We start from the raw sequence: 14,683 nt of genomic DNA on the forward strand, positions 1-14,683 counted from the left end.
ATTATTAATAGTTTTGATTTCTTTATCTGAAAACTACCTATTCATATCCCTTGACCTTTATCAATTGGGGAATGGTTTAATTTTTTTTCATTTTATTATTGATTAATTAATTTAGAATATTTTTCCATGGTTACATGATTCATGTTCTTTTCCTCCCTCTTCCCACCCCCTCCCTTAGCCAACGAGCAATTCCACTGGGTTTTACATGTATCATTGATTAAGGCTTATTTCCCTATTATTGATAATTGTACCAGGGTGATCATTTAGAGTCTACATCCCCAATCATATCCCCATTGAACCATGTGACCAAGAAGTTGTTTTTCTTCTGTGTTTCTATTCCCACACTTCTTTCTCTAGAGGTGGATAGCATTCTTTCTCATAAGTCCCTCAGAATTGTCCTGGATCATTGCATTGTTACTAGTAAAGAAGTTTATTACATTCGATTGTGCCACAGTGTATCAGTCTCTGTGTACAATGTTCTCCTGGTTCTGCTTCTTTCACTCTGTATCAGTTCCTGGAGGTTGTTCCAGTCTCCATGGAATTCCTCCACTTCATTATTCCTTTGACCACAATAGTATTCCATCACCAACATATACCACAAATTTGTTCAGCCCTTCCCCAATTGAAGGGCATCCCTTCATTTTACAATTTTTTTTGCCACCACAAAGAGTACAGCCATAAATATTTTTGTACAAGTCTTTTTCCTTATCTCTTCGGGGTACAAACCCAACAATAGCATGACTGGATCAAAGGGCAGGCAGACTTTTAAAGCCCTTTGGGCATAGTTCCAAATTGCCTTCCAGAATGGTTGGATCACTTCACAACTCCACCAGCAATGCATTAATGTCCCAACTTTGCCACATCCCCTCCAACATTTATTATTTTCCTTTACAGTCATATTGGCCACCCTGCTAAGATGGTACCTTAGAGTTGTTTTGACTTGCATTTCTCTAATCAAGAGGGATTTAAAACATGTTTTCATATGATTATTGATATTTTTTATTTTTTTCATCTGAAAACTGCCTATTCATATCCTTTGACCTTTTATCAATTGGGGAATGATTTAATTTCTTACAAATTTGCCTTAGTTCTTTTTATATTTAGAGGTTAGACCTTTGTCAGAGAATTCTGTTATCAAAAAATTTTCCTCAGTTTGTTGTTTCTCTTTCTAATTCTGGTTGTGCCCTCTTTCCCTTTTAAGAGCCAGCTACAGTGCCTGCTAAATGTCCCTGACCAAATGACTGACTCAAAGTCATCTCAACTTTCTTTTTTCAGAGCTATGCCCCTACTGCCTCAACCTGCTTCATCCTGGCTGGGCTCTGACTTTCTCTAACATCACCCCACCCCAGTGTGGGGTGCCAAGGACCAATGATGGAGGGCACAAAAAAAAAAAGAGACAGACACACTGTTTCCGTGAAACTTGCTTTTTATTAAGGGGCCAGAAAAGTCACCTATAACCCTTCTGCAAGTACAGTGGTATAGGATGTAGAGAAGCACAAACTGGAAGCCCCCAGGTGCTGCCCCCCAAAAGTTGGGTGATCAGGTCAGCAGCAGAGCAGGGAGACCTGGCCACTGTAGGAAGTTCTCCCAGATACAGATGAGATCAATCAGAAGTTGAAACTATTATCAAACATAGGGTTCTTCTGACCTGGAGGGAGAGAAGGGAAAGGGAGTATGCTTCCCAGCTATGATTTAGGTGATGGATATCTGACTTGGGAAGGAGAGGGAGACTCCTATATTGAGGGATGACCTAATCAAGGACAGACAGTTTTGATTACCATCTGAGAATGGCCAAAGGAAGAGTAAGGGATAGTGAAGGGGTGAGAGCCAGCCCAGCAGAAATATGAAATCAGTCTTAAGGAGAGAAGAAATGGAGAAAGGTGAGGCTTATTTATAAAGTAAAGGGAGAGGAGGATTGACTCAGTCTAGTTCCCAGGAACCGTGTCTTGCCTGGGTTTTATCATCTAATTCTTAGCCAAGGGCCATACTACAGCCACACTGTAGTTGCTTAATGATTGATTGTTGAATGAATTGAATGAATGAATGAATGCAAGTCTAGAAAACTTCAGGATTCCTTCAGAAGAGGGGGAAGAAGAAACACCAATCTTTCAATAAACCTTCATAAAACCTGTCTTGTGCCCTAAGGTACAGTGCCAAGTGCTAAAGACAACTAGATAAGCCCCTGCCCTCAAAGAACTTACAGTCTAATAGATGGTTGTTGAGGAGGAGGACAGAAAAGGAATAGAGAGGGTCTGGAAGGAGGAGGGAGTGAATTCACCCGGACTTGCTGTTCTGGTTTCCGCTGTCGTCTGGAAAGAGCTTCTCAGCTAGCCCGGCTTCAGTACTGTCCCTCTTCCCATACCTGGAGGCAAGGCAAAGAGGGCCAGTTGAGGAGATCTCTGGTCCCGCCTCTTGCTCCCATCAACTCAGTGAGAGATTTGGTAGCGGTTCCCTGGCTGGATAAGAGCTTGAACCAAAGTTTTGCCTCAGAGTGATAGGGAAAGAGTTGAGGGTAATGAGGGGATCCCAAAAATGGCCTCAAAATGTGTCCCACCCAGTCCCATCTCATCCGCCCAATATCCCCTCATGGGGGGGGGTGAGGGGGAAGAGAAAGAAGTGAGAGCAGGAGAAGAAAAGCCCACGCAAAGGTGTGGAGTCAATTTCGCTCTCTTTCCCACCCTATTTCCTCCCCCTCTTCCTCTCTCTCACTCCCTCCCTCCGGGCCTCCCCCCACCCCACCCCACTTCTCTCTCAGACCCTCACCGCTGCCTGGTGACCAAATTGAGATAATGCCGAAGGGAGGCATAGTAGCGACTGAGCTCTTCAGGTGAGGCATCTCCACTTGGGGCCTCGGGCTTGGAGGGGTAGCCTTCGACCAGAGCCCCCAGGCAAGCCAGCAGAGCCAGTAGCACCGCAGCTGACATTGTCCATGGCCTCAGAATGGTCATTATCTGCAGGAGGAGAGGGAGGGGTAGCCCCAATTTCCCCACCATATAGCTCTCCCCCCACTTCCCAACTCACTTTAAGATCCCCCAAAGAGCTGCCAAAAAATTTTGGGATTCAAAGCTGGAAATCCAACCCTTTACAGGTGAGGCAACCGAGGCTCAGAGAGAATTAGTTTGCCTAAGGTCACACAGGTAATAACAAACACTTATTCAGACTTAGAACAGACACCTAAATACACTCACAAATTGGCACCCACGTTAGCTGTTTTCCCAATCCCAGCTTGTACACCTGAATAATGTGGAGACTGACTTACGGCCCATCACTTCCCTAGCTCTTCCTTACCCTCTCCCTGCAGAATCCCTACTGTCAGAAGGAAGGAGCAGACTCAGAAAAGAGCCAGCCAGAGGCTTGGCTAGAGCATTCTTTCACAGCTTTGCCAGCCCCTGATACCATCCTCTTTATTCCTCAGACGAATAAAGCAAAACCCTCAGACTCAGGGACTCTGATGGAGTCACCCATGTCCTCTGTCCCCAGAACACCCGCCTATCCTCTATTAAATACTCCCATCCTCCTGTCTGTCTGGCTATTGGGGAATCTCAGATGGGGGACCCCTCCTCGGTCCCCTTTTCTCTCCTAGCCTCCTAACTCTCTGAGCTAAGTGCCCTCCCTTTAAGTCCCCCGCCATCCCACTCTCAGTTTCCCTCACTTCCTTGGAGATGGGGGTCTCTTTCCCCCATCCCTTCACCCTACTCCCAAACCCTCCCTTGCTTGGACCTTGTTTCTGTACTCACTGTATTAATAGGAAAGTTGGGAGTAAGAGGGAGATAAAGCACGAATGAAGTTAGTGTAGGGATTTTAGCTGTTTGCTGTGTCCACCCGACTCCCTCTCCGATTCTTTCCTCCTGGTGCTTATATTACTACCTGGAAAGAAGCAGGGGAGGGGAAAGGAGGGGGTTATTAAGAGAGGGGGAGGGGAAAAGAGGGGTAATTAGGAGAGAGGGAGGTCCCTCCTTCCCCATCTAGTGGGATCACCTGGCTTCTTCACCAGCATGGAGAAAAGTATTGTTGCTCTCTCCTTAGGAACCAGGGGCAGGAAGGATTGAAAGAGAAAAGGGCACAGGTCCCTCTGGATTGGAGGAGCCCCTCCTCCCCCCAGTTCTTATCCTATCTGCTCTGCTCAGCTGAACAAAGAGCCAGCTGTGGTTAGGGTTTAGACTCTATAGGATGAGTGCACTATTTTGAATCCATGCCAAAACTGGCTCCCCTACTACTAGTTGTCCATCTAGACATTTCTTTCCCCTAATCAGTAATAACTCCCTTCCCAGACAGATATCAAACCATCAAAGTAGGAGAAGGGATCACAGTGACTGATTTCTAGGGTCTCATTCCATTATTAAGCACCCTTAGGTGAGGAAAAGAGAAAAAAATAGAGCTGTGGAGAGAAGATGGAGTTAGAAGTATTGACTTGGGTATGGAAAAAGGAAAGTCTCTTTCACATTGAGGTTAGAGACTGAACTGAATAACTTTTTGGCACTTGACCTATATATGATTTCATATGGGAAGGAGGAAATGCTGAGTGTCAGCCCTAAAGGATAGATAACCCTTGCAGATGTACTCTCTTCAAAAGGAGACAAGTATTTATAAAGCACTTACCAACCCTTACCAGGTACTGTGCTAAGTGCTTCACAAATATTATCTCATTAGATCCTCACAAGGTTAGTAAGTGCAATTTATTCTCTCCATTTTGCTGTGGAGGAAACTGAGGCAGACAGAGTTCAGGTGACTTGCTGAGGGTTACACAGTAAATATCTGAAGCTAGGTTTGGACTTAGGTCTCCCTGATTCCCAATCTAGTGTTCTTTTGACTGTACCACCTAGTCCCTTCTACCTCTATGCATATTAGGGTATGTCTGGTGGGAAGTTATCAACTTTATAAGTTCCTCCCCCATAAATAGTTGCATCTCAGCTGACACCGGTGCCAGCCAGGTATATCCAGGAGACAAAAGAGGCTATCAGTGATTGGAGCCCTGTCTGGTAGACCATTCAATACCACCTTCCAAAGTAATGGTGATGCCAGTCAAAGATGTTGCCCTTTTCAAGGGAAGAGTGCTTATCTAGCTGAGGTTTTAATACCAAAATAGAGAGAGAGCTAAGCACTCAAATAACTGGGGCATTCCCCAAGGTGTATGAAGAATAAGAGATGACTCTCTCCAGCCCCTCACTTCACTTCCCAATCCATCCCAACTTCTATCAGGGTTTGAAAACAAGAATTATATCAGGAATGTTCAGATCATGTCACTATTAGACCAATGGCATCACACTTGCAGAAAAGCCTGGAACCTGATCTCCTAGTTTCTAAATAAGGAAGATTATCCCCATCTGTGTAAAGCAGCCAGATGGCAAGTTCAGCACCTTTTACAGCAACTTTGGATTCGAGGAAAAGCTGGAGAAGGTGGAGGACAAAGGGAGATCACAGGGGTGTATGTGCTTGAGAACAAAGAAGCCAGTAGATCCCTCGAAGATTATAGAATAATTACATTAAAATAATTAATTAACTTTCCATTTTCTATTCTTCTGGGACATCCTGTGTACAGAACCAGAGTCCTAGCTGTCCCTAGATAGGGACAGAGCCAGAACTAACAGTGAGATCTAGATAAAGACAGAAATGGAGACAACAAAACAGGGAGATGGATAAAATGAACAGAACTAATAGACTGAGAGAAAGGAAGACCAGAAACCAAGTATTGATCACTAGAGAAATGGAGAGTGAGATGGAGATTTACATAGAATTAGCAGACAAACAGAAAGAAAAGAAATGCAGAGATAATGAAACAGACCAGAAGCAAAGCAAATACTGAAGACAGCTACTGCGCACATATAGAGAGAAACAGTGACCAAGCCACAGAATCCTATCTGGAACAACAACCTCGAGATAGATTTTACTGGTTTTAGAATGGGAGGAAGGTTCAGAAGAGTGAAAGGGAAGGACAGAGCTTCGTGAGGATTGATGGGCATCTGGAGACAAGCAGAATACCCTTACTTCCAACCTTGTGATTGGTGATCCCTCTCTAGTCTCTCAGGACACACTCTGTTTTTTAAATTAAAATATTTTATTTTCCCAATTACATGTAATAACAATTTTCCACATAAGTTTTCTGAAGTTATAAGATCCAAATTGTCTCTCTCCCTCCCTTCCCTCCCCCCTCTTGAAGATGGTAAGCAATTTGTTCTGGGTTAAACAGATATTATCATGCAAAACATATTTCCATATTGTTTGTTGTTGTAAGGAAATATTCATATAAAATCAAAACCTCAAAATAAAAACACAAATAAACTCATGTGAAAATAGTATGCTTTGATCTGCATTCTGATTCCAATAGTTCTTTCTCTGGAGGTGAATAGAATTCTTTGTCATAAGTTCAGGACACACTCTTCATATGACTGAGCAGATAGAACCCTTGGCATTTCATCTTCCCTGTTATGGAAAGAAGGAGGTTTTAGGGAGTCCCCCTAAACCTCTTCCTCTGTTTCTCTAAAGAAGGGGTTCTTAATCTTTTTGGTGTTGTGGACCCTTCTAGCATTCTGGTGAAATTTATGGACCTTTTTCAGAATTATGTAGTTTTGGAGTTTTTTTAGTTTGTAATATTTTTTAAACTTCTACCTTCTGTCTTAGAATTGATAGTAAGTATTGGTTCCAAAGCAAAAGAGCAATAAAGGCTAGGTAATTAAGTGACTTGTCCAGGGTCACATAGCTAGGAAGTTTCTGAGGCCAGATTTAAACCTAGGCCTCCTGTCTCCACACCTGGCTCTCTATCCACTGAATCACCTAGCTGCCCCAGAATAATGTTGTGGATTTTTTTGTCTTGGAATACAACAACAACTATGACTTTCTGTCATAGAATCTCTACTAATTCCGAAACAGAGGAGTGGTAAGGACTAGGCAACTGAGGTTAAGTAACTTGCCCACTGTCACACAGCTGCAGTCTCTGAGGCTAGATTTGAATCCAGGATCTCCTGAGAACAATGTTTTTAAATGCATTAAATAAAATACATGGATCTATAAAGAAAACCAATTACATTAAGATAAAGTTATCCCCCAAAAAAATTTAAACCAAGATCATGAAATAATAAGCCCTTAGTGAGAAGGGCTAGGAGCAGTTAGGCTTACGCTGTCCAGCACTCTGTCTCTAGACAGGTTTGAGGCTACAACAGCCAAGGCATATGTGGCCATTGATACTATTTTTAAAGCTTTCTGGGGATGGCAATCTTACACCTCCTTTCAACTACCTGTTTCTGAGTCAAAACACTCTGCTTGTCTGGAAATTGTTCCTTACCAGTCAGTTGTGCCACATAGATTGAGCACACCTCCCTTGCCCATCCCAATGCTAGGTGCTGGGCTCTGATAAGGAATCCTACTATAGAAATAAGCTGATCCCTGACCCCTGGAAGCTCCCAGGCTGAAGGAGACCCAGTCCTGGACTTCAGGGACCTCCCAACAGGGAGAGGCAGAACACCATTCTGACGGTGTCAGGACAGACATTGTCACTGGGATAAAATGGAAGGTGTGGGCCAGTGTTGGGGGACATGAGGAAGAAGTGGAGAGACCATCAGGCAAGATTAATCATCGGTGCAGTAGGTCAGTGAAGCACAGATTACAAGGAGAGGAGGGAATGTGGCTTGGCTAAAATCTACCAAGATGCCATGGAAAATTTCCCCTCCTGTCAAAATAATAATGAATATGGGGGTAACCTCTGTGTGTGTCCTGACTCCCCTGTTAGATGACTATGAATCAGAGCAGCAAAGTGGCTCAGTAGATAAATCCAGGCTAAGAGATGGGAGGTTCTGGGTTCAAATATGCACTTCCTAGCTGTGTGACCCTGGGCAAGTCACTTAACCCCCATTGCCTAGCCCTTACCACTCTTTTGCCTTGGAACCAATATACAGTATGGATTCTAAGACAGAAGATAAGGTTTTTAAAAAATAATAACTCTAAATCAACAGTGAAAAACTCCATGACTTCTTCAGTGTGGGAACTCCCCTTACAAATGCAGACACTTGTCTATAACTTTAAAAAAGACATAAACACAAATAATAATATTTAAACAATATAATTCATTATTTAAACAATTATATTATTATTAAATAAACATGCAGGTGCTTTACAAACATTATCTCATTTTATCCTCACAACAAACCTGGGACGCAGGTGCTATTATTATTATTATCCCCATTTTCCAGGTAAGGAAACAGCATAAGCCCAAGGTCTCATAACTAGTAAACATCTGAGGTCAAATTTTAACTCAGCTTCTCCTGACTACAGTTCCAGTGCTCTGTTCATTGTGCTGCCTAAGTTGTCTCATCAAAAGAACCAATCAACACAAGATCAACATTTTTAAATAACAGTAAAAAAATAGTTTTCCACATTCTGTATTTATCTTATATACTAGATTTTATAGGTGCTCCTATTATAGAACTCCATTAGAACTAATAAGGCCAGCAATTTTTTTCTGCTCTTTTCTTGTATCCTGGCACTCATCACAGTGTCTGGCATATAGTCAGGACTTAATAAATGCTTGTTTATTATAATTTAGTGGCAAAGTCTCAGAGAAGCTCAATGATTCATTCTTAGTCACACAGCTGTCAGAAGTGAGATTCAGATCTAGGTTTTCCTGATTCCAAGACTAGCACTCTATCCATTAAGCCATGCTGTACCACTGAGGCCTCAATTATTTTTTTTCAATCCTTACCTTCTGTCTTAGTTGCAATTCTTTTTTTTTTACTTTTTAAATTTTTTTCAATTACATAAAAAAGCAATTCTTGATAATAATTAAAGCATAAGAATTACAAGGGCCAGTCAATCAGGGTTAAATAACTTGCCCAGAGTCATACAGCTAGCAATCTCAACTATTTTTAAAGTTATAGTTGGCATTGGTGGAATTCCCCTTTAAATACAGTTGGGTAGTGTGGAATCCCAAGTAGGGGACACTGCAATTAGGGTAGCTGATAGGAGGGTAGAAGGAGAAACAAGACCAGATAGAAAAGCTGGGTCTACAGGGAAGACATATGAAGAGCTATTAGGTTTCTGTTTTTCATAAAAATAAGAGCAGGCAGGTGGTGAGAGGGCACTGTGTAGATGGCAACTGACAGTGCGCAGCTAAAGAGACAGCAATGGGACAGAAAGGAGAAGAGAATGTTCTGTCTACTTTAATCTGAAGGCAGTAAAGAGGGCCATCTCTAGAAGGATTTGCTAATTGCCTGGAGAAGAAAAACAAATTTAATTGAATAAGAAAGAAATTGGGGGTGAGGGGCAGCTAGGTGGCTCCATAAATAGGGAGCCAGATCTAAAATCAGGAGGACTTTGGTTCAAATCTGGTCTCGGACATTTTCTAGTTGTGTGACCCTGGGCAAGTCACTTAATTCCCATTGCTAGCTCTTACTGCTCTTCTGCCTTGGAACCAATACTTAGTATGGATTCTAACACAGGAAGGAAGGAAGGAAGGAAGGAAGGAAGGAAGGAAGGAAGGAAGGAAGGAAGGAAGGAAGGAAGGAAGGAAGGAAGGAAGGAAGGAAGGAAGGAAGGAAGGAAGGGAGGGAGGAAGGGAGGAAGGGAGGAAGGGAGGAAGGAAGGGAGGAAGGGAGGAAGGGAGGGAGAGAAGGAGGGAGGGAGGGAGGAAGGAAAAGAAATTGGCTTCTCAAAATACTATTGTGCCATAAGAAATGACAAATAAGATGATCACAAAAAGAGTCTAGAAAGATTTCTATAAAGTGATGCAAAGTGAAGTGGGCAGAGCCAAGGGAACATTTTACACAGGAACAGCAATATGGTATGATGGTGGGCTATAAATGACTTTATTATCGATAACACAAGGATCTAGGACAACCCAAAGGAATTCATAACGAAAAAGGTATCTGCCTGATATAGAAGGAACAGACAGAGTCTGAATACATATTGAAGCATGCCATTCTTCACTTTATTTCCTCCACAAATTTTTCTCTAGTGGAAGAGATATGTCTTCTTTCACAACATAATGAACAATGAAATATGTGCTGTACGATAACACATGTTCAACCTATTGCATGTTACCTGCCATCTTGGGGAGGGGGGAAGGGTAGAATGGAGGTAGAGAACATGGATCATAAAATGTCAGAAAGTGATTATTAAAAATTGTATCAACGTGTAATCTGGAAAAAATGTTTTAAAAATCAAACAAAAAATATATATATATATTTGCAACAACAAAAAGAAAAAGAAAAGAAATTGGCTTGGGCAGGGGAATAAGAGGTTATACAATATGATGGCAGAGAGTAGAAGATGGGTTAGCTGGTCAGGAGACCATGGTAAAAATAAAACGTAAAAGTGGTCCATATAGGTGATTTCATTAGCCTGTACCCATGCAGATTGGTGACACCTCTGAGAGTTGCCGGAGACACTAGAATGTTAAGTGATTTGCCCAGGACGGTACACCTACTATGTCAGCAGTAGGGCTTGAACTTATATCTTCTCAACTCCAAGATCATGTTGCCTCCAACGTTTAGTAGTACTTCACAGCTTATAGAGCAGCAAGGTGCACAGTGCATAGAATGCCAGGTTTGGAGATAGGAAGATTTCATGAGTACAAATCTGGCCTCAGATACTGACTAAGCTGTGTGACCCTGAGGAAGTCATTTCATTCTGTCTGCCTCAGTTTCCTCATCTGTCAAATGAGCTGGAGAAGGAAGTGTCAAACCCCTCCAGTATTTTTACCAAGAAACCCCACAATGGGATCACAAAGTGTCAGACACAACTGAAATGACTGAATGGCAAAACAAATGAAGAATCTGAGCTTTCAAGAAGAGCATAGGTTCAAAGAGGTGTGATGGAAACAAAATCCTAATTCCTTCCCTATGCATGATGGGCTAGTTTTTGGTGGGGAGGGGTTTATACCCCCACCTTCTATTTTAGGATCAATACAAAGTATCAGTTCTAAGGCAGAAGAGCAGTAAGGGCTGCAGGCAACTGGGATTAAATGATTTGCCCAGGATCACACAGTAGGACGTATCTGAGGCCAGAGTTGAACCCAGGGCCTCCCATATCCAAGCCTGGAATTCCACCTACTGTGCCACCTAGCTGTCTCTACAGTAGGCTCTTTTTTTCTCCCTAAACCCTTTCCTTTCATCTTCGAATCAATGCTAGTATTGGTTCCAAGGCAGAAGAGAGGTAAGGGCTAGGCAATGGGGGTGGAGGGGTGGGGGGGTTAAGTGACTTGCCAATGGGCCACACAACCAGGAAGTGTCTGAGGCCAAATTTGAACCCAGAGCCTCCTATCTCCAGGCCTGACTCTCTACTTAATGATCTTTCAAAGAATTAGGGAGAGAAACAGGAAGCAGTATGGACTCAGGTGACTGAACAGCAATTTCCAGTGCTTACAGAGGCACCTAATGCTTATCTTTTCGACTGGATGAAGCTAGCCTGTATCTCTTTGTAAGGTGATTGCCATCCTGCTTTTGATCTATGCTCTTAAGCATCTGCCCAATAGTAAAGTAGGTTTTATTGCCCAAAAGGAACCTGGCCCAAGAGTGCTGCCTTATTGATTGGTTGCTGCTGAGGCAAAGAGATAAGAGAATGAATTGGGGCTGAAACCACTCAAAAGAGCTAGTGGCCTCCAGGCTCATCAGGAACAGGACAAGAGAGGCAGGAAAACTTGACACTTCATCACAAATCTCTCATCTTCCCCCTCCAGCTCCACTTCTCTCCTCAGTTCTCTCCTTATGTCCCTACTCTATCTCCTTCCTCATCCCTCTCCTCCTCTCCTTCTCTATCTCTGACTCTTTCCCCTATCTCTCTCTGTCTTTCTCCACCTCCATTTCTTTCCCTCTCTATCCCCAATCTCTTCTCACTTGCTCCTTCATTTCCCTTCCTCTCTCTTCATCTCCTCTCTCTCTCCTCCATTTATCTCTCTCTCTATCTCTTCCTCTCTCTATCCTCCATTTCTCACCTCATGTCTTATCTCTCCTCCATTTTATTCTTTCTCTTTACCTCTTCAGATCCTTCTCCATTTCTCTCCATTCTTATCTCTCTTCTCCATTTATATCTCTCTCCTCAGCTCTTTCCTCCATTTCTCTCCCTCTCTCCCCATCTCTTCTTATCTCTCTTCTCCATTTCTGCTATCATTTCCTTCATCTCTGCCATAACTCTTTTCTTGATCTGCCTTATTATGGAAAGAAATATATGGTAGAATGTAGAGGTCCAGACTGGGGATCAGAGGACTTGGGTTAAAATTCCTCTCATAACCTAGATGAACTTGGACAACTAATCTAACTTTCTAAGACCTCAGTTGTCTCATCTGTTAAATAAAGAAGGTTAAACTAGACAGCCTAAAAGGCCATCCCTTTTAGCTCTAAATCCACGATCCTACAATCTCCTAATCATTCTCTCCATGTCTTTCCTCCTATCTCTCCAGCCTTGCTTCTCATCTCTCTCCGCCTCCTCTTTCCCTCTCTCATCTGGGGACCCCCAAGGTTCTTCCCCACTCATCTCCTTCCTTGTCCTCTACTCTTTTCCCCACCCCCTTCCCCATGAAGGCTCTGGATAAAACATATTGGGGCAGGATGTGAATATGTATTGGGGGAGGGGAGGAAGGGATTTTTCAAACCACTTCAAAAAAATAAAAAAAAAAATATCATTTACTCTTCTCCTCTTTAGCATCACCATTAGTTTTGAGTTCCACGGAAAAGTCATTAATTCTGACTATATCAGGTCACAGCCATCCATCAGCAACTGGAAAACAGGAAAGGGGGGAGAAATAAGAGAAAGATTGCCTCCGTCTACATCACAGCCTACTTCCCAGTGACATCTGGAAAGGGAACACAGGGGCCCCCCAAGCCTGACAGATTGTAAATTATGACACCCAGACCTCTCCCTACCTCTCCTCTTCAAACTCAGTATCATCACCTGCTTCCTGGCAAAGAAATGGGGGAAAGATTGGTGGAGGAGAAGAAAGGTCAGAGCATACTCAGGGGAGAAGTTCACTCTTAACAATTTTCAGCACCCAGGTTCTCAAGCTGAGTCTTTGGGAGACAGACAATGACCCCCATCCCTTCTCTCTAGGGCTTTCGACACTTTGCTCTCCCCTGGAGCAGAAGTCTGACAACTTCCAGAAGCCTAGTCACAGATCCCATTCACAGGGCTTGGGGTGGGGGTAGGGGGCTCTCTACAGAGAGGGAAATAGATGCCTCTGGGTTCCAAGAGATTCCCTGCTAGATGTGCCCCAGGAGGACAGAAGATAAATTCTCAGTAATCTAAACAATAACTGATGCCTCCAGGATTCAGGCACATACCATACCTCATAGACACACACCATCTCTTAAACACTTCCATATGATTAATGAACCTCCACTAACCAAGCACATTGATCTTTCCCACATTCACAGAACCCTCTAAAATCATTCATATGCAACTCTCTGTCTCTTTCTCTGTCTCTCTCTTTGTCTCTTTCTTTCTCTGACTCTCTGTCTCTTTCTCTCTGTCCTCTCTCTCCCTCTCTGTCCTCTCTGTCTCTGTCTCTTTCTGTCTCTCTTTGTCTTTCTTTCTCTGCCTCTTTGTCTCTCTCCCTCTCTGTCTCTGTCTCTTTATCTCTCTCTGCCTCTTTATCTCTCTCTCTCTTTCTCTCTCTCTCTCTCTCTCTCTCTCTCTCTCACACACACACACACACACACACACAAACACACATACACACACAAGAGCTGGCCTGAACTCAGACTACAGACCCCCCAAATGACTATGATTCTCTATCCCCAAAGCGTTTACCCCCATGCCCCCAGGAGATACACACTGACCTCTGGGGCCCTTTTCCAATCTATTTATCATGATTAGGAAACCAAGAATCAAAGCTACCCAACTCTAGTCAGGATGAGGAAAGAAGGGTGGAAGGAAAGGAAATAGGCATCTCCTATGCCAAATGCTGGGGGCCCCTGAGCTTCTTGAAATGATAGGAGTATGTTTGCCCAGATAAGTGGCATCTGTGTACAGAACTGAGCCAGAGATGTACCCATCCTGGCCTTATCTCCTTCAAACACCCGCTCACCTTCCGACTTGCCACTCCCATACCTGGAACGGTTTCATGGATGGCTTTCAGTGTGCTCATTAACTCCCCAGTCCGGGAAAATCCTTATCTTATCCACACCATCAGAGATAAGAGGCTAGCTGGCCAGGGGTGGATGGAATGGAGGAGCTGGGAGTGCCCTAGAGTCCCTGTTGTGGGACCAATACCACTATAACTGCCATTAATCTCTGCCCATAGGGATCTTAGCCATCCACACTGGGTGTCTCAGGAACCTTGGAGGAAGAAGGGAAATGGTCCTTTCAGCAAGAATGATGGACTCCCAAAGAAAACATCATCCAACAGAAAGAGAAACTGAGACTCAGAGAAATAGTCACTTAGTCAATTTCTCTCAGTTGCTCGTCAGTACAATTGAGACAAAAACCCAAATCTGCTGTTTGGCACCTCCTTCTACTTCACTACTGTCAGAAAGTCAATTCCCACCCCCATCCTCGCTGCTAAAGTCCTCCTTATTTCAGCCAATTGTTCAGTGCCTTAGTTTCTTCTTTCAAACTGGAGGTTTGGAGTAGATCATCTGAGTTCCCTCCTAGTCCAGCAGCCCATGTTCTGTGACTCTCAGACTTGTCCTCATCTCTCCATCCTCCCAATACCAACTATATACACATATATGCATTACACCACCATCTTCCCATCCCTTTT

The 14,683-nt window shown here is 43.3% G+C and overlaps 1 protein-coding gene across 3 annotated transcripts in view; it reads right to left on the reverse strand.

Annotated features, from left to right (window-relative positions):
- Nucleotides 1-1,408: 1,408 nt before the first annotated feature.
- PYY (peptide YY) overlaps nucleotides 1,409-14,683 on the reverse strand; it is a 28,607-nt gene continuing 15,332 nt past the window's right edge. Inside the window, exons 3-7 of one of the 3 annotated variants that reach the window (XM_001374468.4) lie at nucleotides 12,613-12,702; nucleotides 3,738-3,867; nucleotides 2,764-2,951; nucleotides 2,279-2,362; nucleotides 1,409-1,648 (exon numbers count right to left, since the gene is read on the reverse strand). In XM_001374468.4, coding sequence (XP_001374505.2) covers nucleotides 1,627-1,648; nucleotides 2,279-2,362; nucleotides 2,764-2,948 — 291 coding nt within the window. In that variant the 5' untranslated portion in view covers nucleotides 2,949-2,951; nucleotides 3,738-3,867; nucleotides 12,613-12,702 and the 3' untranslated portion in view covers nucleotides 1,409-1,626. The remainder of the gene's footprint in view (nucleotides 1,649-2,278; nucleotides 2,363-2,763; nucleotides 2,952-3,737; nucleotides 3,868-12,612; nucleotides 12,703-14,683) is intronic. The other 2 variants (XM_056816910.1, XM_056816911.1) reach the window with 2 other exon arrangements.

This window comes from Monodelphis domestica, chromosome 2 (genome assembly GCF_027887165.1).
Source record: "Monodelphis domestica isolate mMonDom1 chromosome 2, mMonDom1.pri, whole genome shotgun sequence".
Taxonomy (NCBI): domain Eukaryota; kingdom Metazoa; phylum Chordata; class Mammalia; order Didelphimorphia; family Didelphidae; genus Monodelphis; species Monodelphis domestica.